At 41.1% G+C, this 24,357-nt stretch overlaps 1 protein-coding gene across 12 annotated transcripts in view; it reads right to left on the bottom strand.

Annotated features, from left to right (window-relative positions):
* PLCE1 (phospholipase C epsilon 1) overlaps nucleotides 1-24,357 on the bottom strand; it is a 323,845-nt gene that overhangs the window by 76,090 nt on the left and 223,398 nt on the right. For 7 of the 12 annotated variants that reach the window (XM_040434726.1, XM_040434732.1, XM_040434734.1 and 4 more), the window contains 3 exons: nucleotides 19,408-19,440; nucleotides 13,398-14,070; nucleotides 1,554-1,736 (listed from right to left, as the gene is read on the bottom strand). In XM_040434726.1, coding sequence (XP_040290660.1) covers nucleotides 1,554-1,736; nucleotides 13,398-14,070; nucleotides 19,408-19,440 — 889 coding nt within the window. The remainder of the gene's footprint in view (nucleotides 1-1,553; nucleotides 1,737-13,397; nucleotides 14,071-19,407; nucleotides 19,441-24,357) is intronic. The other 5 variants (XM_040434731.1, XM_040434733.1, XM_040434738.1 and 2 more) reach the window with 2 other exon arrangements.

Raw genomic sequence — 24,357 nt, 5'->3', positions numbered from 1 at the left:
ATGTCAGCAGCAATGAAATACCACCAAATGAAAGCTCTATTAGTGAGAAGAAAAGGAGGTAAAATTCATTTGGGTGGTAAGTTGCATGACCGAGCAATAAACGGTGAAAGTAGTGTAGGTCAGAAGTGTAAAAAGTGGCCTGGTCTTTCAGGGTGTTTAAGCACTGGGGGCTGAGGTGGTTAAGGGGACCATGATAAATTGCTAACAGCACTGTGAAGTGCTCTCTGCATTGACCAGGTCTCCTGGTTGGATGATACAGCTGCCATTCAGGGCATAGGGGAGAGTCTGTGACGCCTCTCTCGAGAACTCTTCACAGTGAAGCTCTCTTCAAGTGCACTTGCAAAAGTAATTTCTGGCAGAAAAAAAAATTCATATTAACATTGAGGCCTCATGCACACGACTGTGTCTGTTTCGCGGGATGCCAGCCGTGTATGTTCCGCATTTTGCGGAATGGAACGTCTGGCCTTCATTAGAACAGTCCTACCCTTGTCCATGATACGGACAAGAATAGGACAATTCAATTTTTTTGCAGGGCTGCAAAACGGATGTGCAGATGTGGACAGCACACAAGAGTGCTGTTCGCATCTTTTGTGGCCCAACGGTCATGTGCATGAGTCCTAATCCTGATAACAAAGCTCCAAAAAAAAAAGAAGTATATCTGTCCTGCTCTCCCTAGCCCCTATGTAGTGCTATCAGCCATTTAGCATGGTCAAAACTACTGATAGACTGCCTTTAAAGAAGAGGTTTCATCCTTTGAGAGTTGAGTCAAAGAAGAATTGCGTGAAGTCTCTCTCCCTAATTATACTCTCTGAGGGCAATCTATAGTCAGGGGTAGATGATACATGCCAATTCCACTCTATGCCATGTGAAAACTTAAACGGCATCTGTCAGCAGATTTGCACCTATGAAACTGGCTGACCAGTTGCATGTGCGCTTGGAAGCTAAAGGCATCTGTGTTGGTCCCATGTTCATATGTGCCTGCCTTGATTAGAAAAATTATGTTTTGATATATGCAAATGAGCCTTTAGGAGCAACGGAGGCGTTGCCATTACACTTAGAGGCTCTTTGCAACTGCTGCACCTTCTGCACTTTGATTGACAAGGCCAGGCAGTAAAAACATCATCATGCCTGGCCCTGTCTATCAAAATGGAGAGGGCGAGGCAGTTGCAGAGAGAGCAGAGCCTCTAAGAGTAACAGCAACGCCACTGTTATACCTATATATTTTCATTTGCATATGTTAAAACATGATTTATTTATTTTTTGCGATGCGGGCTCATATGAACATGGGACCAATACAGATGCACATGTAACATGTCAGCTAGTTTCCTGGGTACAATTCTGCTGACAAGTTTTCCTTTAACATAATAATCAATACAAGTAAAGTTACACTCTTGAAAACAATTGACTGTGTTTAGTGTATGAGGATGAAACAAAAAGTTCAGCCTAAAAAAGAATCTGCTGCCATATAAATAAAACAGAAATGAAAAGTTAGAAGAAAAACAGCGCACTGCAATACAGAAATACTAATAGGATGAAACAGCAGAGCATTCTACCCGCATAAGTACTTTCTTCTTCTTCTTGGCTGCATTGATCCCCAGAGTATTGTTGCGCTGCACGTTGGGTTTCTCAGTGCTTTTAGTTAGTGTTCCCGTGCTTGTGTTCTTTGCGCTCCAGCGTCTGCCTCCAAACAGCTCAATAGCTTGTGCCAACGTTGGTCCTTCAAATCTGTTATCCTCCTAAATTTATGACATTGAAATAAGAATGTGCACAATGTGTTAGAAAAGAACGCGTCCGAGATAACAGCCATTTATTCGACTGCATTCCATGGGCTTCATTATCTGAGAAAGAAACAAGGGCTTCATTCTCAGCATATTGGTTCCATGGCTGAAACTGGCTATAGTGTCAATGTCATTATTTCTTCTCCTATATGCTTCCTGATGAAACTGGCAAATTACAGACAATGCTTTATGTTGATTAGGATGCAGTAAAAATCATGCTGGCCTCCATTACCATAGGACATGTCAAAGTGCTCTTCTTGATTTACGGTCATTTGCATGAAATAATACAGAACTCATAAAAACATAAATTTTCTGACTTAATAAGTGCATTTTTCCTTCTACCTAAATGACAGACCCAGAAACGAACCAGAAGAAAGACAAAAATCCCTATGGCTCCTCTGCTATGTGTAATATACTGGTTGACAGACTTCAAAAATATCCATATACTGGGCAAAAAAATAAATACATTTAAGTGCCTGCCTAAAAAACCATGTGACCAGTGGTGCATACTACAATTTGGGACACTCAATATATGGACAAGATGGCTTTGTAGGCTCTTTCCATGTTAACCATTGGTGCTCCACACCATAGGGACTGAATCTAGTAGGTATCTGGCATCTCAGCACATAGGCTTTCAATGAATGTCTTGCATCATAAATATGAAAGAAAATACACCCACAGGATGTATAAACTTGTGACGGGACAGATTTGTGTGGTTGCCCTTTTCAGGGCAGGTGAACAGTCAGCAGGTGTGACACTATAGAGAGTAACATGGTAAGTTCGTACAACTGGTGGGTATATTTCCTTTCATAGTAAAGGTCCAAGAAATGTATTGGAACCAGACCGTATGGTTTTGGAGCACTGTGTGGTAAGATGCTAGATTTCTACTGGCTTTGATCCTTATGATGTGGTTCACCAATGTAATATGGTAAAAGGCTACAAATCCCTTGTTTTATCCATATACAAGTTGTGTCCTTCTGGATTTTCATATGGACCCACTGATGACCACACCGTTTTCTACGTGGGTGATTTATACACGTATTTATGTTATCTGAATGTGTTGTATAGTTTTAGATGTTAAACTCCCAAAAGTCATTCTATAAACCTTCTAATTGGGATCTCAGGACAACCGCATGGAGATGAAAAATGATCTCAAGCACACATTCTGCTCTTACACCAGAGCAACATAGATGGTTTTTGTTGGTATCCCAGTAGGCCTTTGAAGGCCAGTATTCATGTATCTCCTGCCCATGGAAACAAACTAAGAACATAGGGAAAGATTTATCAAAGACAGGCACTTTACGTCTGTCTTTGAAATCTCCTGTGCTGCCAGAGGATGCGCCCAATTTATGGCGAGGCGCAGGCCTGGTCATAAATTAGATGAATCTCCTGGCAGTCCGTGCACCTAAACAAAAATCTATGGACGTTCAGAGCTGTCATAGATTTGTTTCTTCATTAATTCCAGAAAACTGGCATAAATGAAGATAACTGTGGTGGACCTACTATCCCCACCCACTCCCACCCCTTGCCATTAGTGTTGAACGAATTGAAGTCCAGGGAAAATTAGATTCGCCACAAAGCCGAATTTCCTTGTGCTTCATGGTAACTAATCGATTTTCCCTAAATGGCAGTAAAAAAATAAAAATAAAAAATAAAATCTGCCGGCTGCTGACATCTTGGTTGAAGATTCTGAGCGAAATCACGTGCGCGGTGACGTTATGATGTAATCACGGCCAAACGAGATTTTGCGCTGGATCTACAATCAAATCAAGATGGCGGCGGCTGACTCTTCACGATCAAATGGATAAGGGTAAGTATGATTGTATTAATATTTTTTATTTTACACTGTAATATTAATGATCAGCTATGAACGCGGCATCTGAGGGGTACATGACAGGGAGCGGCACAATCGCCATTCCTTGTCATTGCTCCTACTACTTACAAAGAAATATGCCTCGTAACAAAGCCAATTTTTTTGTAAAATCCGTCGAGGCACTTCGCTCAGCTCTACTCACCATACCCCCTTTTCAGAAAGCGGAGGGGGCAGCGTAAAAACGCAACTTGCAACAATATTTTGTCCCAATGGCGTTTTAGGGACCATTCACACGTCCGTTGAATGGGTCCGGATCCGTTCCGAAATTATGCGGAACGGATGCTGAACCATTCATTTTCAATGGGGCCGGAAAAGATGCGGACAGCACAACTTGCGGTCCGCAGCTCCGGAAAAAACTAGAGCATGTCCTATTCTTGCCCGCAGTTGCGGACAAGAATAGACATTTTAATTGGGGTGCCGGCCCGGTATTTTGCGGATCCGCAAAACACTGTGGACGTGTAAATGGACCTTAAAAAGTCACAAACACAGTGTTTGCAACTTTATCCTGCCTTCTCTTCTGCAGGTAGATGATAAATCCCCCATACTGTGTAAACCATTATGTTGCTATGCTTGGACCCTGGTTATAAAAATGTGCACGGAAGTTACAAGATCTTTAGCTGCCAACTGTTCACGGTTTTTTTCTCTCTGAACATAAACAGAAGATTTCACAGCTAAGAATTGAAAGTGGAATGTAGTGACAAATGACCATGCAGTATGGAATTTACCAGTACAGGACTGGGATTTCATGCTACCAATGACACAATGGCTATTCATATCACCATCTTTAGGACAAAAGTTTTTAGAATAATTAGTTGAGCTTGTTGAGGCCACGTGCACAGTTTTATGCAGAGATCATTATTTTAAGGGTAATTTATCACGATTGGCATTTCTTACTCCAGTCCTAGTAATAATTTTGGCGCATTTGATGACAACATATTTTTGAAGAGGCATGCGACTTAATAATTGTGTGCGTTCTGTGCAGCGGTGTAATATATATTTTCTGGTGCAAGCACTGTCACATTTGTAGGCCCGGTCCTCTCCCATCCACACTCCTCCTACTTTTAAAAAAGGTGGTCAGTGAGGAGTAAAAGGGGAAAAAGTCAAACATTTATGCGCTAAATTTTCCTAAAAATTTGTAACTTTTCAAATAAAAAAAAATCCCCCCTCTTATTTTAATTATTGCAGCTCCTGCAGAGGAAATGTAGTTTTACATGCCAGCCATTGAAAGCAAGGCTGGCCACACAAAACAGCGGGTCCGCAATACACGGGCACTGGCCGTGTGCACCCCACACCACGGATACGGACCCATCCGGGAGATGCGGCGTGGAACGGAGGCACGGATCAGAAGCCCACAAAAGCTTTACAGGGCCATGAGCCCTAAAAGATCATTTGGTGGTCAATTAAAGGGCCCTTACACAGCCTAATGCAAACTGCATAGGGAAAACAACTGTTCATCACGTATACAGTTTGCATATTGTCGGCAGCACATTCCCTGTTTGCACGGGGAGATTTTACTGCGACAAAACATTTAGCGGCTGTCTAAATGATCCAGCATTTGCTGATTGGTGGGGTGTTTAGACCTGAATGTTACTATGTACATTTGTTTCCCATCATTAGACTGCCTAAAAAAGCCTTTAAACATCCCTGTTGAATTTCCTGATATGCATTTAAACGGATTGTGTCACCGTGTTATTTTAATATAATTCAGCATGAAAAACTACCAAGTTTCTTTTGTACTTTCTGGTGCAAAAATGCTCCAGTTGTAAGGTAGTCTCTTTATTATCATGGCGCCCCCTGGTGTTTACTCTGTGTAGTAACGGGCATGTCCACCTACTGAGGTGGTCGCACAGGCTCAGTTTCATCCTTCACCAACCAGCCATATCTACTGTTAGAAATTGTGAAAGTTACACGGTGAGGGCTGTAGCACACACCAGAATTTAAACAGAAAAACAGGAAATGACATCATTACATCAAATGATATAATTTCCTGTTTTCCCATTTTTCTGTTTAAATTCTGGTGTGTGACACCCCTCTGGGTCAGCCTGAAGAAGACGACAGGGCGTCGCTGAAACGCGTAGCTAGTTTACACTAACATAAAGTGTAGCTATATCTTAGCGCCCCAGCAATACTGCAATTTTTTCCCCCCAAACTTACTCTTATCATTGGGACCTATTCTGGATGACCGCGGCAGAAGGGAGCTGCTTTGATATTGCACCAGTTATTCTACACACGTGTCCCAACGTTGGTGTGCACAACCTTATCTGGTGAGTTGTGATCCCTGACACTTAGGGACAAAAAACTGTTCACATACAGGGGGCACAGTCCTTCTCTACTCTCTTCTAGCTTTGTTAGAAAGTGACTGTCATGTATTACTTGGCGTCTCATTGTGTAACCCATTTGACTTGAATTTTACTTGTATGTCAAACACAGCTAAAAGTAAAATAATAATAAAGCACATAGTTTGGCCACGACAACCTTATAGGGCTCTTTCAGCTGTTTTTATTTCCATTGTTCTGCGGCACATAACTGACAGAAACTGAGCCAAACAGATCCCATTAACGATAATTCGGTTCCTGTTTTCAAAAATGTTTTTTTTAGGGGAGAAAAAAAGACCTGCCTGCCCTTAAACATAAATAGTTGCTTTAGTTATAGATGATTGATTTTGGTTATAAGCATTTCATATATAACAGCCCCCAACGGTCTTCCTATCGAAGCAGGGAAATAACCAGATTGAATTGATAAATATTTTTAAAACATTTAAAAAATCCTCTATACCAGACATATAAACTACATGCAGGAAAGTTGCACAAGCATATAACAAATAATAGAGCACAAAATGTGGTGACAAAAAAAAAATATCAAGGTTACTATATAAGGAAAAAAAAAAAATCGCCAGTCTAGGAACAATGTACATTTCACCACTGGATGTTTTTATATGTCTAGGGTTGTGTTTAAGTCTTTGTGTAAAATTTAAGTAGAAAACTCCAGACTTTAAGGCATTGTTATAAAATACCATTTTTTGTCTATGTAGGAATTTTGCCAAGTTATCTTTATGGAGTCGGGAATATCTGCAGCCTAAATCGAGAAAATAACTACAAAGATATCAGTAGTACATTTCTAAACAGTAAGATGTATATATTGTTCTTTCAGGATGTAAAATAATTGTAACTGCAACATACAGATGTACGTGCATTCTATTATAGTTGGTATCCATTGGTGTCCACCAATAGTGATGGACGAACATCGGCCGGGGCGGTTCGCGAACGCGATCAAATGTTCGCGAACCGCAAGTTCGCGGCGGGCCCCGTTCACTTTAATGGCAGGTGAACCTGAAAAATCTTCAGCTCATATTTTCAGTCACCAAATACTTACAGTAGTAGAAGTGTACAAATAGTCCCACAACATGGACAGTGACATACCAGAGGGGGATCAATGGCAAAAATTGCAACAAAAAATATGTATCTTAATCAGGGGACATTTTTATGCATCTTAAAGGGAAATTCTCTGAAATGTGTCCTGTTGGAGCCTAGAAATTTTTTAGTTTAGGCCACGGGAGTACGTTGTTCCAATGTCGTTTGTCACTATCTGTAGCTGAGGTAACGCAGCAAAACCGCAAACAAATGCTGCACTACCCAACTGCACTATATAGAAAGTACAGGGAGTGCAGAATTATTAGGCAAGTTGTATTTTTGAGGATTAATTTTATTATTGAACAACAACTATGTTCTCAATGAACCCAAAAAACTCATTAATATCAAAGCTGAATATTTTTGGAAGTAGTTTTGTCACTACCAGAGCTTTGGGACGTTCTCACAGCTCTGTTTCTCCACCCCTGTGATGATGTCACTACTAGAGCTGGGAGGAGTTCTCACTACTCTGTTTACTTTTGGTTTCTTTCACCACAGCTGTCCTTCATGTGTTTGATTTTCCTCTCTTTATATCACCCCTCCTCCTATGATAGGATGTGGATTATAGTTCTCACTTCAGTTGTAGCTCTGGCTTTAGTTTCTTCACTTGTAGCTATCAGTTCACTGGACCTGTGTTCTGCTGCAGCTAGCACTCCGGATATTGCCAGCCTGTCCTTGGATCCGTCTTCTCAGCGGCTGCAACACCGTCAGCTAAGTGTGCAGACATTGTTGTGTTCCTGTTTATTTTCTGACTGGATCTGAGGTGGCCACGGTTCCCTCCATATACTGAGTAGGGCACTGGTGGCCGTGCCCCTTCCACTATTGTAGGGGTTACAGTGGTCATTAGTCTTAGGCACGTGGGCATGCCTCTTTCCGCCATTTGGATCCGGGCATGTGCTTTAGCAGAATAGGGAGAGCGTTGAGGGTCGGACAGGGGTCACCCGTTATCCTCCCTAGTTCTGGGTCCAGTCAGTAGCTCTGTACTGTGTATAACTATTGTTGCCCACATACAGCCGTGACAAGTTTTTAGTTTGTTTTTAGTTTTAGCTATTTTAGGGGGATATCTGTGTGTGCAGGTGACTATTACTGTGCATAATTAGTAGGCAACTTAACAAAAAACAAATATATACCCATTTCAATTATTTATTTTTACCAGTGAAACCAATATAACATCTCAACATTCACAAATATACATTTCTGACATTCAAAAACAAAACAAAAACAAATCAGTGACTAATATAGCCACCTTTCTTTGCAAGGACACTCAAAAGCCTGCCATCCATGGATTCTGTCAGTGTTTTGATCTGTTCACCATCAACATTGCGTGCAGCAGCAACCACAGCCTCCCAGACACTGTTCAGAGAGGTGTACTGTTTTCCCTCCTTGTAAATCTCACATTTGATGATGGACCACAGGTTCTCAATGGGGTTCAGATCAGATGAACAAGGAGGCCATGTCATTAGATTTTCTTCTTTTATACCCTTTCTTGCCAGCCACGCTGTGGAGTACTTGGACGCGTGTGATGGAGCATTGTCCTGCATGAAAATCATGTTTTTCTTGAAGGATGCAGACTTCTTCCTGTACCACTGCTTGAAGAAGGTGTCTTCCAGAAACTGGCAGTAGGACTGGGAGTTGAGCTTGACTCCATCCTCAACCCAAAAAGGCCCCACAAGCTCATCTTTGATGATACCAGCCCAAACCAGTACTCCACCTCCACCTTGCTGGCGTCTGAGTCGGACTGGAGCTCTCTGCCCTTTACCAATCCAGCCACGGGCCCATCCATCTGGCCCATCAAGACTCACTCTCATTTCATCAGTCCATAAAACCTTAGAAAAATCAGTCTTGAGATATTTCTTGGCCCAGTCTTGACGTTTCAGCTTGTGTGTCTTGTTCAGTGGTGGTCGTCTTTCAGCCTTTCTTACCTTGGCCATGTCTCTGAGTATTGCACACCTTGTGCTTTTGGGCACTCCAGTGATGTTGCAGCTCTAAATTATAGCCAAACTGGTGGCAAGTGGTATCTTGGCAGCTGCACGCTTGACTTTTCTCAGTTCATGGGCAGTTATTTTGCGCCTTGGTTTTTCCACACGCTTCTTGCGACCCTGTTGACTATTTTGAATGAAACGCTTGATTGTTCGATGATCACGCTTCAGAAGCTTTGCAATTTTAAGAGTGCTGCATCCCTCTGCAAGATATCTCACTATTTTAGACTTTTCTGAGCCTGTCAAGTCAAAAGAAGTTTGACCCATTTTGCCAAAGGAAAGGAAAGTTGCCTAATAATTATGCACACCTGATATAGGGGGTTGATGTCATTAGACCACACCCCTTCTCATTACAGAGATGCACATCACCTAATATGCTTAATTGGTAGTAGGCTTTCGAGCCTATACAGCTTGGAGTAAGACAACATGCATAAAGAGGATGATGTGGTCAATATACTCATTTGCCTAATAATTCTGCACTCCCTGTATATTATAGGTATATAACACCCCTGCTTCAATCAGTTTTTTTGTGGGGCAACTGGTATATCACACCAGTAGAAATTATTTGTTCCAATGGCATTTGTCACTATCTGTAGCTGCGGTAATGCAGCAAAACCGCAAACAAATGCTGCACTACCCAAATGCACAATATAGAAAGTATATTATTGGTATATAACACCCCTGCTTCAATCTGTTTTTTTGGGGGGGCAACTGGTATATCCCACCAGTAAAAATTATTTGCTCCAATAGCGTTTGGCACTCTGTGTAGCTGCGGTATCGCAGCAGAACCGCACACAACTGCTGCACAATACAAATGCACTATAATATACTTTCTATGTTAGAAAGTATATTATAGGTATATTACACCCCTCAGTAAGTCACACCTATCGATAGCACACCTATACCAGTCCTTAAAAGGACTTTTGTGGCCCTATTAGCTAGTGTTTGGTGTCCCTAACAGCCTGTCCCTGCTCCACACAGCAACCTCTCCCTACACTGGCAAAAGACTGAATGTAAAATGGCGCCCAGATCAGGTTTATTTATAAGGTAGGGGGTGTGTCCATGTGCTGAAGCGTCTCAATTGGCTGTCCTGTACCACCTGTCATGGGTCAAAATTCTTCACAATGTTAAAGAATATGGCGCCGGCGGACATCTTCATATGTTCGTATGTTCGGCGAATCGCGAACGAGCAAAGTTTGCCACAAAACGACCGCTGGGCGAACCGCAAGGCCATCTCTAGCCACCAATGCTGAGTTGGTTTTAGTCCCTCTTTAACCTCCTAAGGGCTCATTCATACAGCCGTATGCTATCCGCAAAAATGCAGATCCGTTTTTTTGCGGATTAGATGCGGACCCATTCACTTCTATGGGGCCCTTTTCTATTCCACGGTTCCGCAAAACAAATGAAACATGTCCTATACTTGTCCGTGAAATCAGGACATGGCCCCATTGAAGTCTATGGGTCCGCAAAAATACTGAATACAGTATTTTTGCGGACAGCATACGGCCGTCTGAATGAGCCCTAACAGTCACATTAAAATTGGAAAAACCCTCCCAAAAATTTCACATTTTTTTATCGTAGATTTTTAATGTGTGCCTGCAGCGAATCTTGTTGGCGCACAACTCAACGGACACAATCACATTTTTAACCCCTTAGTGACATAATTAAGTGACATAATTAATTTTAGTCTTAAGGACCAATAATATTTTCTGAGTTCTAGCATTCATAACTTTGAATTTTTATTTTTTATTTTGCAGAATTAGTTGTAGGTTTTTAAGGACCATTTTGAGGTATATACAGTATAGTAAATAACTATTATTTTATTTTTAGGGGGAAAATAAAAAAAATAGCAATTTTAACATTATTTTTTTTAATTTATATATGGCGGTAAAAATAACTTTATTATGTGGGTCACTACAGTGATGATAATGTCACATTTCTATATATTTTTTTAAACTATTTTTCCTTTCCTCCTGCAGCCTGTCAGCTCTGCAACTGCTCTCCCTCCTCCTCCAGACTAAAGTGAGGGGGGGGGGGGGGGGGGGTTTGGTAGCTAGTGATTTTTTATTTGTATTGTTTTAAAGATGACATTCCAACAATAAAAACCATATTAGAATGACAGCAATATCTTCACTACATGGGAAGATATCATTGATAGAAATCGGGATGCAGTGAAAAGAGCTGAAAGTGAAAGTAAAAGCAGGTTTTACCCACTATCCTGACTTCATTTCTAACAGTGATACGTCCTCTTTAGATTAGACTAATGCTGTCATTTTGGTCTTGTATGAAAGCATTCCAGGCTTTCATACAAGACCAGGCCCATGCTTCTAGCTGAGACCAAGCAGGAGATATCAGCAGCTAAAGCACCCCTTCGCCTTCTGCCTCAGCCCAGCCGGGGCAGAACTGTTAAGTACTTTTCCCACAGCCCAGCTGTTGTTGGCAGAGCAGTTAGTGGTTAAAGGGGTTGCACAGTTTTATCAAATTTGTTGTTTAGTTGGACAGATTAGGTCAATATAATTTCTCAAGGTCAATTTTATAGGGATTGTTCGGTTTCAGCACAGATAAAGAATTAAGCTGTACTTACCTAGCAGATGCAGTGCCACCGCTCTGGTCCTCCCGGCCAGGTTATATTTACCAGGCTGCAACAGTGATATCATGTTGACAACAAGCAACTACTACAGCCAATCAGTGATCTCAGTGGTGCACCAAAGAGGTCAGTGATTGGCTTCAGTTGGCATATGTTGTTGATGTGATGTCACTGCTGCAGGCAGGTAAATAGAGCCTGGCTGGCAGAAACAGATTGGTGGTGTTGGATCTGCAAGGTAAATACTGCTCAATTCTTTATATTAGGCTATTTTCCAGTGTTGTCTGCTTTCTACCGAAATTGGATAACCGCTTTAACAAGCAATTCCTGTTAGATAGGAAGATTATACAAAGCAGAGACAAAATACCAGTCCTTCTTTCATGCTTTTCCTTCTTTTTGCATCCACTCCTAGCTCTGACTCCAAATCTACAGTGTATTTCCAGGTTTAAAAGGGTTTTCAGATTTTTTTTACTGATAACCTATCCTCAGGATAGGTCATCAGTATGTGATCAGTGGGGGTCCGACACCCGACAACCCTGCCGATCAGCTGTTCTGAGAATGCATCCTGAAGAATCCTAAAGATAGGTCATCAGTAAAAAAAATAAAAATCACCTTTCAACTATGTCTAATCTCTGCTTTTATTAAAGGTGTATTCCAAGTTTAACAATGTGGTCCCATCTTGTAGGCCAATGACATCATCAAAGTGCTGCTTGACTGTTCTATCGGTCTGTTCATAGGACGCACAATCTCGCTCCCTCTGGCTCTTACAGGACCAGAGTGTGCATGTCCTAATCTGCCTAGTCTTTGGCTAGCCTTTGTATTTAAGGCACCTTGCCCTGTGGGAGGGTGCATGAGCAATAGGTATTCTAGCTTTCTGGTCCCTGTGAGGATGTTCTACATTTAATTCTGATTTCCCATGCTCGACCTCTGCCGGTTTACCGTATTTGACCCTTAGTTGCCTGTCCTGACCTCTGCTTCACTCTTTTGACCCACCTGGCTCAGCTGTCAATGAACAGACACTACTTTAAGGGGTAGTGGTCTGGTGGTTCTCCTGCAGTGGAGATCCAGATCACTGAATAGGGGTTAAATGAACCAATTTGCAGGCCAATTGGAGCATATTTGATTTGCGTACTACTGTTTCTGACCCAAATTTATTTATTTTTTTTAAATTGGACAGGAAAAAAATGTCAAGATATTCTCTCAGCCTTATACTAGACCTTATGTCAAAATATAATAAAATAAAAATTCTGCTTTTCATTGAAAGACTCTCTTTAGGTAAAAAATATACATATATTTTAGGATGAAAACAATGATCATATACATAATTTGCAAAAATACATAGGAATTCATTTATGAACAGATATACACCACCTTTGTGGTGTATATCTGGCGCAGATTCTGTCGCATGCCATGGTGCAGCAGAATTTGCGACTTCTTTCCCGCTTACTCCAGGTCTAAAAAGTGGGCGTGGGAAGGGGGCATGCCGGCAAGCTCATCTCATTCATCATTTCTATGCCTATTTTAGGTGTAGAAAATGGTCTAAATGTAAGACAGCTGGGAAGCTCTCTTACATTTAGAATCGGCGCGGAAAGTTACGTAGAGGCCAGACCTCTACATAACTTCGGCGATCCACTGCCAGCTTTAGGGCTTACGAAGACCGGCATCTAAAACACCGGTCTTAATAAATTTGCCCCATAATATATAAAAAAACATAAGATTACTAGTGGCCATTTATGAAATAAACTAACATTATCAATGGAAATGGCAGGAGCTTACCTGGTAGAGACTGACATACTGCTTCCTCAGCCACTGCAGTCTCTGATCGGGAAAGTTCTTTATCTTCCTTACAGCCCTAGTTAGCTCCAGCAGTCCATCATACATAGTCTTAGCTGTGTATTTTGGAGCGACAAAATGCAACAACTTGTTCTCAGTAGTGTGAAGTCCAAAAAGCAGCGTGACACCATTTTCTTCCAGGTTCATGTTACATAGTTTGTTTTGAACACACACAGTGTGCATATCAATGCCCGGATGCCCCATGTAAACAGCCTTCACCGAGAACAAGTCCAAGACGCCTTCTGCAAGTCCATTCATTCCAGCATTAGCAAGGAACTGAAATTTCACCTCTGCAGCGCTACCAGGGGCACCCAATTTATTTTTATTACTTGCAAGGCAAGTGGTGGAAGGTTTTATCCAAGTCAGAGTGCTATTATCTGGCTGAAGCTGGAGAAAGCAGCGAACAGAAATGTGCGTCTCCTGGTCGTACCGGATGACAGTGACTCCTTGCTGAAGGAATTGGTAGACGTCGGCTCTAATCGATAACACGTACCAGGGAATGAGTTCCGTACCGTGGCTAAATGCTTTCTGCTGCTCCTCAGAACCATGCAAATCATATTCCTTGGACTGATCGAAAATATCCGTTTCAGAATCTGATAAGTCTCCCATTATAAATCTACGGATGGGAAAAAGAATTCCGTTATTAGTCGACTGACACACTGTGATAAAATTATCCAATAACTTTTCATTTTAACATTTTCTTTGCATTCATTATATTCTCATATATCAATTAATTTATTACTGTAGGCTGGTCCCCCAATGAGAAATATAGGAATTTTGTGGCAACATGCTGCAGGAGGGGCTCAATGCAAAACCATTGTTTGTCCTATTTTAAAGTGGTCCTTGAGTCACGGTTCAGGGGCCCACTGGGAGAAGTACCAGCTCCCCAGTGAGCCAGGTTGGGGCTGCGAGTACCCATTCCTGTTCTGTAGGGCTGTGGCTACACAAGCTCAAACCACCATCACTGTAGCTACCAATCAGGACAACCTTCAAGGAGGACAAAGGACTTTAGTTTGTTATTGCCATTTCCTTAAAGGAGTATTCCAGTTGTTAGATGTTATCACTTATCCAAAGGATAGGGGATTACTATCAGATCGGTGGGGGTCCTATCACTGGGACCCCCACCGATCACGAGAACCCTGTATCCCATGCAGCCACATGAGCATGGCCTCTCCATTAATTTTTATGGGAGTTCCGGAGATAGCTGAGTACAGCACTTGGCACCCATGTCCGACTGGCCGTTCTGTTAAGCGCAGGGGGGGGTACGGGGCCCCTGTTCTCATGATCGGTAGGCGTCCCAGCAGTAGAACCCCCACCGATATAACTTCAAACAACTGGAATACCCCTTTAATTGCTGTGTACCTCTTGTAGGGTACATCTACAGAGTGATGGGACATATTTTGGTGTGCAAAATCCACAGCAAAACCAGCATGATTGCAGGGTGGTCTTAACCATGGAAACGAGCAGTGTATAATGTGATTGAGAAATGAATCCAGCCAGCAAAGGAGGCAATATGGACAATCACGATACATTAGTAAGTGCCTTATATTAACTTTCTCTACGTAATAAATGCTATTTGCTGAAGTGACACAACCTCTTTAAGGGGTCACAGAGTTTTCATAAAACTTTTGATATGTCATAGAGACATATCAAATGTTTTGATTTGTGGGGGTCTGAGTGCTGAGACCCCACCGATTGCTGAAACAGAGAGAGAGAAGTGCTCGTCCATCACGCTCTCTCTCCTCACTGCAGGAGAGGACGCGAGATGGACTCAATATGAACCCATTTCAATTCCATCCTCTGCAGTGAGGAGAGGACAATATGCGAGGGCTTCTCTCTCCTCGTTCTAGAGACCGGTGGGGGTCTCACCACTCAGACCCCCAAGGATTTAAACTTTTGTTATGTCTCTACGACATATCAAGAGTTTTATGAAAACTCTGTGACCCCTTAAAGATAAGTTGGTCCCTCTTACATTTAATTGATGGATTATTTTTCCACAGTACCTGGTCTGGCTCCTCAGAACATGTGTTCAGTATTGGGAACTGTGTTGAACCCAATCAACAGTGTGTATTTCATATTGGATATTCATTTGTTAATGAGGATTGCGTTGGTGGTATTAAAGGAAACCTATTACCCAGTTTGGTGATCGCCCATACCAGACTGCATAAAATACTTTCAGGTTCCCTCATTACAAAGAACGGACACACTCTGAAAAGCCGCAGAGTTTCAGAGAAAACAGTTCTAAAAAAAAAAGGGCACGAGGAAAAGAATCCACCGGTCACCCCGACCCCCCACCCCCCGCCCTCCGACTTCTCCCCATCTGGCTTGGCTTGATTGATAATGGTTAGGTCAGCATTAAACTGAGGAGGGATTCCTTTTATGGGGTTTATGAGCCCCAATCGGAAGCACAGCTTATTCACAGGAGGACACTTTTTTTTTACACTCAGATTACTATGATATGACTGTAAAAAAGCCATATATTTGGGGCAAAGAACTGATCCTATCAGAGCAAAGCAGTGAAACCTTCCCCCCAACAATAATACAGCAATCAACATTGGCTTGTTTATTGCTACTAGGTAGCAAAATGGGTAAAATAAACTGAAAAATAAGCTAAAACTAAACAGCAATATTTAAGGCTTTAAAGAGCCCTCTCAACAGGATTAACATACTGCTTAGTAAAAATGATACCAGTCTTGTGAAAATCGGTTGGGGCGTTCCTGAGAAAAAAAAATGTTTATGATGTTTATTCTTTATGCAAATAATGACTTCAGTGCTCCCTCACAACTGAGATGGGGGTATCGGGGTCCCAAACCATTCACACTCTCACAATAGTGCTACTCTCACACACTATACATCTCAAAATCCCCAATGTTCCCCATTAACCATCAACTCTTTGGAACCCTTCCAGCATCTCAGCCTTCAACTTCGAGACCACTATTGCATCATTCACTAAGAGTATGGTATGAGTTTGATTCTGTGGTAAACTCATTTGTCATCACCTTCTCCTCTGTCACAAGAATGCTTTTTTTTCTCAGGTCTCCTCTCGTTTGAGCCACTAATAGAAAAGTACTTAATATATGCAAGCTTGGCTCAGTTGTTATCTTCCACCATTTGAATATTTGCATCCCCTTACATTTTTGGAACATATTTGCCAAACGTCCCCACACTCCTAAGGCCTTATTTCTGTTGTTTATTAAAGTGTTGTCCACCTCATCACCCATATTTATGCTTGCTGTATAAATACTCTGAGGGTCATTTATTAAAACCAGCGTTTTAGACCCCTGTGCTGGTGGTGGATCCGGTAAAGATGTGGAGAGGTGCCGGCCTCTGCATAACTTTGGCTCATCCACTGCTGGTCTAAATGTAAGCCGTCTTCCTTGCTTCCTTAAATTTAGACCATTTTCTACGCCTAAAACAGGGGTAGAAAATGATAGATGAGCCGTGCCCCTACAGTCCTGTCCACGCCACACACACTTTTTAGACCTGGTGTGAGTGGGGAGAAGTCCCAGATTGCAGCGTTCATCTGATAGTAAATGACTCCCTATGTTTCAGATTATCCAGCCAACTGCTTTAGAGAATGTGTACCTTTATTGACACGTGCATGTGGTCAACCGGCCCATGCTTGTCTTGCTTCTGCTCCTGTGTATACTGCTTGTACCGGGCCATATTTCTTACATCTCACAATAAAGATTGATGGGAAGTTTACAACACCAAATCATTATTCTGCCTCGAGCACAATATTGACTCCTCACCTATATCTTTCTGACAGGCAAATGGTAGCTCATGTTTGGTAGAAGCCACATATTCCACACTCAGAGTTCCTCACGTGGACAATTTGATCACTAATTAGCAGCTTACAAGCATCCTGACCAGTGCTCAGAAAAAATCCTCAAGTACTTTGAACCATGGATAGCTCATACCCATCCGCACCTTTTGCCCACTGGCCTATCATCCTTGTATTAGGTCCCATGCACAGTACTATATTTTTTTCCACATCCAATCCCAATACACATTCTGCTTTCCCCTTTCCCTCTGTAGCACAGTATACGAGTCTTTCTGCCAGGAATTTATCCAGCAATGGCTATTCTAGGAGGGCTGTTATGCCTAGCCAAGCCCCAGATGGTCTACCTATCTATGAGCCTGGATGCCAAGCCAAAGAGGTCACTGACTCAGCATCCAATCCCAAAACTAGCTGGGGTATTTAAGTCTTGTGCTGACTGTTTGCTTTACCGGTGAATTCGTCTTGGCTCCTGTTAGTTTGGTGTGCTCAGAACAGTGCTGCATTTTTGTTGGACCTTTCTGTGTATTGACCTCGGTTTGTTTCTGGATTAACCCCTTGTCTACTGAATAGGCTTTAACTGTTTCTGCTGGCTTTGAATGCCCAGATTTTTTTATGGTTTAACCCCTTATCTGCTGTTTTGGCTTCTATTGACTCTCCTGGCTCAGACTATGGCTTGTGTTGTGTTACTCTACTGCTACTCTTTGGCACCTGATAGATCTGCACCCTGTGAGCTTGCACCTGCCACCTTACTCTGCAGACATAGCCTGTGTCTCTAGCAGCCAAGTGCAACCAACCTTGCGGTGGGCTCTGATGAAAACCTAGGGGTAGCCTTAGATCTACTAACCAAAGTGGTAAAGGAACTTTAAAAGGTTAGATTGCCAGTTGTTTATACAGGTAGAGAGTGAGAACTCAACTAACAGGTACATATAGATGCAATATGTCCAGTAAACATGCAACTTATTTGCCACTGCCCCTAGATTCCCCACCCCACGTCATCAGTCAGGGAATACATTTTTTACATTACAATTGTAGATATTAGAAAGTAAGTGCACACATGATACTTATCTATTTAGATTATTAATTAAATTACAATTATAGGCCATTTGAAAGGAACACCAGACCTAGAAAATAATAATAAAAATAAAAAGTAGAAAGGTAGTCCAGTGATAGTCATACAGCAGGATGTTCAGATGGTTTCTAAAAATGTAAAATTTTGAAATCCTGCAGAGAACATGAATTATTTCCTCCTGATAGTTGGTGGAAGGGCAGTGGGGGAGAGCACCTGCTTTAGCCAGCTGCCTTACAGACAGACAGATAGATATATTCCAAGGCTTTTGGAAAGGCAGAAAGAGAATGGCTGATTTTGTTGGGCACATATAGAAGAATGATATATATATATATACACACACATACAGTATATTTCTTCGTTTTGCTGTAAGAGATAGAACAGCATCAAAAGGGTGAGGATATTAAAAGGAATCTGTCACCAGGAAATTCTCTGATAAAGCAGGCACAATTCTTTGTAGGGCTAGCTCAGCTAAATGTAATGATACCTTTCACTTTGTGATCCATTACCTTGTTCTGGAGAAAAAATGCTTTTAATCAAATGCAATTGAGGAGTTAAGTGCACCGAAGGCAGATTCCCTTAAAAGGAGAAATTCTGGGATTTCTTGTGTATTTTCTATATTTAGTGTTCCTTTAATTGTAGTACGATATAGGGATTTTTGGATATCTAGAATTGTGATCAAATCAGGATCTACTACAGTTCAGTAATTATGTAGCCATGCTCTATATGGTAGATAGGTTGCAACACTCCATCTTCTATAGCAGGGATGCTCAACCTGCGTCTCTCCAGCTGTTGTAAAACTACAACTCCCACCATGCCCTGGTTCAGGCATGCTGGGAGTTGTAGTTTTGCAACAGCTGGAGAGCCGCAGGTTGAGCATGCCGGTTTTATAGGATTACAACACAAGACAAAACGTTTGGTAAGAAACTATTGCATGACCGACTAAGTTAATCAACAGTGAGTGAAAGAAGATTCAACACAAACTGTTCAGACAAGCACATGGATATTCATGCACTGAATCAAAATTTCATAAAAATTTTCAGTAGAGCTTTAGATCAAACACAAAACAATTAGTCAATATCGGCAAACGCAAACAGTTAACTTACAGAACTCTGTTTGACTCATGACTTTTCTTTGAGCTATGAATAAAAAAATCAAATGAGGACACGCTTGTTAGAGGGCATACTTCTCTAAGCTAAAAATACCAGCCTCATTCACACGTCCGTGCTCAAATCCGTGAGCAGGTGGTCAGTGATGCATCCGTGAAGCTGTCCGTGAAGGATCCGTGTTTTTGCTGTCCGTGTGCCATCCGTGTTTCACTGACACTGAACAGCTGAAAAATAATTTTCAAAGCATCTCTTCTTAATGATCCGTGGTTTTCACGGACCCATAGACTATAATGGACGCGATGGAGAAAATAGAGCATGCATCCGTGCTGAAAACACGGACCACAGACCATTCTAAAACACTGATGTCTGAAAAGACACATTAAAATGAATGGGGACCTGTGCTGTCCGTGGAGAACGCGTACAGCACACATCCGTGAAATGCTGACTTGTGAATGAGGCTTTACACTGCATTAATATAATATACAACCTGTTGTCAATGGAAAATCACCCTGTTAAGCAAGTGCTGCTATTAAACACCAAGCCTGAGACCAAATGATAGCAAATAGTGTTGATGGAAAATTAACCGTGGTGGTAACAGAATACAATAATGAAACATAGCAACAAATACACAATCTGTGCCCAGAAATATAACAAAAAAGGGTTTTATGAGATGCCACAAAGGAAACTGAGAGACGGAGATGATTACTAGGAACACGATGGATAGATACTACATGATGGATATGTCTGAAGATCCAAGCAGAAGATTCAGGAAAAAAAAACTATTTATGCAGGTAACATGAGCCAAAAAATATAAAAATGTATCTTTTTATTAAAGAAAACTTACAGGATAAGAATATTAAAAAATAATAATATAATGGTCTTTAATTAATTCAATATTAAATGAAAAATCAATTAAATAAATGATATATATTGCTTTGTTTGGCTTCCACAGCTGATATGTACAGTATATACGCTACGCAGCCATCATCAGAAAGTCAGTCTATGATAAATCCCTCAGATTGATCATAAATCAGCTTATCTTAAAGGAAATGTGTCACCAAAAAATGTATTTGCCAGTTAAAATCTGATAGCAACGCTTCTCCTTTTTTTCTAATCTGTTTTTATTTTCTGATTGTAGATTTTTTAAATTCTATTCCCTGAACATGATTATGGGGGCGGCCATCTTGCCTGAGCCGTTCTTAACAGCATTTAGAAAGCATAAAAAAAATACGACAGCCCCATAGACACAATGGTCAGGAGGGGACCTCAGTGACTTCTTTGGGAGAGTCTTCTAGGCATCTGTGACCTGTGCAGATGTCATTGTACAAGCAAATAATAGATAAGTTGTGAATGGTGGATCCTGCCTTATCTACACACAGAGGTGATATCATTACAGGCAGGATTGGAATGACAGATAAGCAGGTAACTGCAGTAAAGTGATCTGTACAGACCAAGAAGTGGTGACTATTATTAGAATTAGTGGCCAGTGCCAAAAATGCAGGATTTTTGGTTTCAGTTTAAATATAAAATTTGCCATGGAAAATTAAAAATAACCTAAAAAATAGGTTAAATATAAAGTGATTTAAACAGCAGGTCATTTTTCGATGACATATTCTCTTTAAGATCATTTACAAGAGGTCGGAGAGGGACTGGAGACCCAAGCCATCAGACAGCCAGTCCTACAGATGTATCATAGAACAGCTTCCTGCAGCTACACACACACTGTATATGACAAAACAAAGCTAAATGTTTCATGAACAAAATGTTTTGTTTTACACAAAATACATGCAACTGAATAATAACAAAAGTAAAGAAAAGTAAAAACTAATATAGGAGTATAAAGTGAAGGCTAGAATATGTGGAAGGAGAGGTCAAGTGGTGATGGAGTCTAGAGACAGTGGGGAGAACTGAACTAACCTAAAAGATTGAACACATAAAAGGTTAGTATATAAAATGAGAATGCTCGGACTGGGAGAAAACATCTGTATGTGGGTAACTAACTGGCTCAATGATAGAAAACAGAGGGTGGTTATTAACGGTACATACTCAGATTGGGTCACTGTCACTAGTGGGGTACCTCAGGGGTCAGTATTGGGCCCTATTCTCTTCAATATATTTATTAATGATCTTGTAGAAGGCTTGCATAGTAAAGTATCAATTTTCGCAGATGACACTAAACTGTGTAAAGTAATTAACACTGAAGAGGACAGTATACTATACTACTACAGAGGGATCTGGATAGAATGGAGGCTTGGGCAGATAAGTGGCAGATGAGGTTTAACACTGATAAATGTAAAGTTATGCACATGGGAAGGAATAATGCAAGTCACCCGTACATACTAAATGGTAAAACACTCGGTAACACTGACATGGAAAAGGATCTAGGAATTTTAATAAACAGCAAACTAAGCTGCAAAAACCAGTGTCAGGCAGCTGCTGCCAAGGCCAATAAGATAATGGGTTGCATCAGAAGGGGCATAGATGCCCGTGATGAGAACATAGTCCTACCACTTTACAAATCATTAGTCAGACCACACATGGAGTACTGTGTACAGTTCTGGGCTCCTGTAAACAAGGCAGACATAGCAGAGCTGGAGAGGGTCCAGAGGAGGGCAACTAAAGTAATAACTGTAATGGGTGGACTACAGTACCCTGAAAGATTATCAAAATTAGGGTTATTCACTTTAGAAAAAAGACGACTGAGGGGAGATCTAATTACTATGTATAAATATATCAGGGGGCAGTACAGAGATATATCCCATCATCTATTTATCCCCAGGACTGTGACTGTGATGAGGGGGCATCCTCTGTGTTTGGAGGAAAGAAGGTTTGTACACAAACATAGAAGAGGATTCTTTACGGTAAGAGCAGTGAGACTATGGAACTCTCTGGCTGAGGAGGTGGTGATGGTGAGTACAATAAAGGAATTCAAGAGGGGCCTGGAGGTATTTCTGGAGTGTAATAATATTACAGGCTATAGCTACTAGAGAGGGGTCGTTGATCCAGGGAGTTATTCTGATTGCCTGATTGGAGTCGGGAAGGAATTTTTTATTCCCCTAAAGAGAAGAAATATGGCTTCTACCTCACAGGGTTTTTTGCCTTCCTCTGGATCAACTTGCAGGATAACAGGCCGAACTGGATGGACAAATGTCTTTTTTCGGCCTTATGTACTATGTTACTATGTTACTATGTTACTATGTTACTATGTTTCATTGCATTTCATTGTAATTTACATTTTAGCTTTTCATGTCTAGGAAGTCATATTAAACAGTAGGGACTTCTTTTAATCAATGTTTACCAGAGGTTTAGCTATCTTTAATAATACGGTGGAAGGTTATTATTGTATGGTATTATTTGGTTATCCCAACAAGCCCAGATGCTAATACCAATCAATGTGCAGTACCTCAGTGGAATAGACTTTCATGTTATATCTCTGTTCTCCGGGGTCACATTAAAGAGTACGGACATGGTTACCCAATGGGCTAGTGCAGAAAATCTGAGGTGGTCACCGTGGTATTCTATGGATCGGTCCTCAGATTCGATACAGGTACCAATAAATTCAAATCAAATCGAAAATGCTCAGATTGCCCTGAAAAGTCATGTATGACAGTCTCTGAGGACTGTATCCAACCACTCCAATCTCTTTAACCCCTTCGAGACAAAGCCCATTTTGGTTTTTGCATTTTTGTTTTTTCCTCCTCACATTCCAAGACCCATAACTTTTTTATTTTTCCATTCACATAGCCATATGAGGGCTTATTTTTTGCGGAACAAGTATTTTTTTTTTTTATTAGCACCATTTAATTTACCATGTCTTGTATTGGAAAATGGCAAAAAAAAATAATTGTGGGGTGAAATTGAAAAAAATCCACAATCCCACCACGTTTTTTTGGGGTTTTGATATTAGAGCATTCATTATGCTCTAAAAATGACATGACATCCCAGGGGTATACATAGAAATCACTGGGCCACATAGCAAGAATATAAATTGAGCCCCCATACCCCATTCATAGTCATAGTCCCACTACTCGCTCCTGGCCAGTATATACAGCAATGTACTAATATGTGAGGTATAATAGATGCAGAGTGTACATATACATATATATATATACAGCAGTATACTGATATGTGAGGTATGAGGTATAAATGACAGCTCGTACCTCACATACCAGTACACTCTTGTATATACTATATATCTTAACACACTGCATCTATTATACCTTGTACCTGATGTCAGTACACCTCTGTATATTTTATATATATATATATATATATATATATATATATAGAGAGAGAGAGAGAGAGAGAGCAGTATACTGATCTGAGAAGTACGAAGTAGACACACTGTGTACAGATATATGTGGTCAGTTATATATTATAACTAAATATTAGGAAATAGTGGTTGTAACTGTCTGCAGTACTATATATATATATGAGTTAGAATAGTGAAACGGGTGCAAATGAAGACAAAGGAGGAGGACCTCCTTTTACCACTACATTCTAGGCCTAGTGGAGGCTCATAGTGCAGTTATCCTTGCTGGGGGGGGGGGGTTGAAGGACCTGTGATGATGCTCTGTGCAGTTCATTTACTAGATGTACAGGGCCTGTGATGCTGAAGAAGATGTCATCACAGGTTCTGGCAGATGCTCCTAACCAACCAGGGAACTACACCATTCTTTGAGCAGTTCCTTTACCAGATGTACAGGACCTGTGATGATATCATCACAGGTCCTTTAGCTTTCTCAACTGATGATAGGGATAATAGGGGGCAGGGCCTTTGGGTCACTGCAGGCCCCTTTTCTCCACTGGCTCCACAGCAGCTGCGTGGTCTGCCTCTATTGGAGGTACGCCACTGTGACATCCTTTTTCTGTGGGTCAATAAGATTACAATGATACCAGATTTGTATAGTTTTTATATTGTGTTACCTCTTTTAAAAAAAAAATAGA

Source organism: Bufo bufo, chromosome 6 (assembly GCF_905171765.1).
Source record: "Bufo bufo chromosome 6, aBufBuf1.1, whole genome shotgun sequence".
Taxonomy (NCBI): domain Eukaryota; kingdom Metazoa; phylum Chordata; class Amphibia; order Anura; family Bufonidae; genus Bufo; species Bufo bufo.
This window is presented reverse-complemented; position numbering and strand designations above follow the sequence as displayed.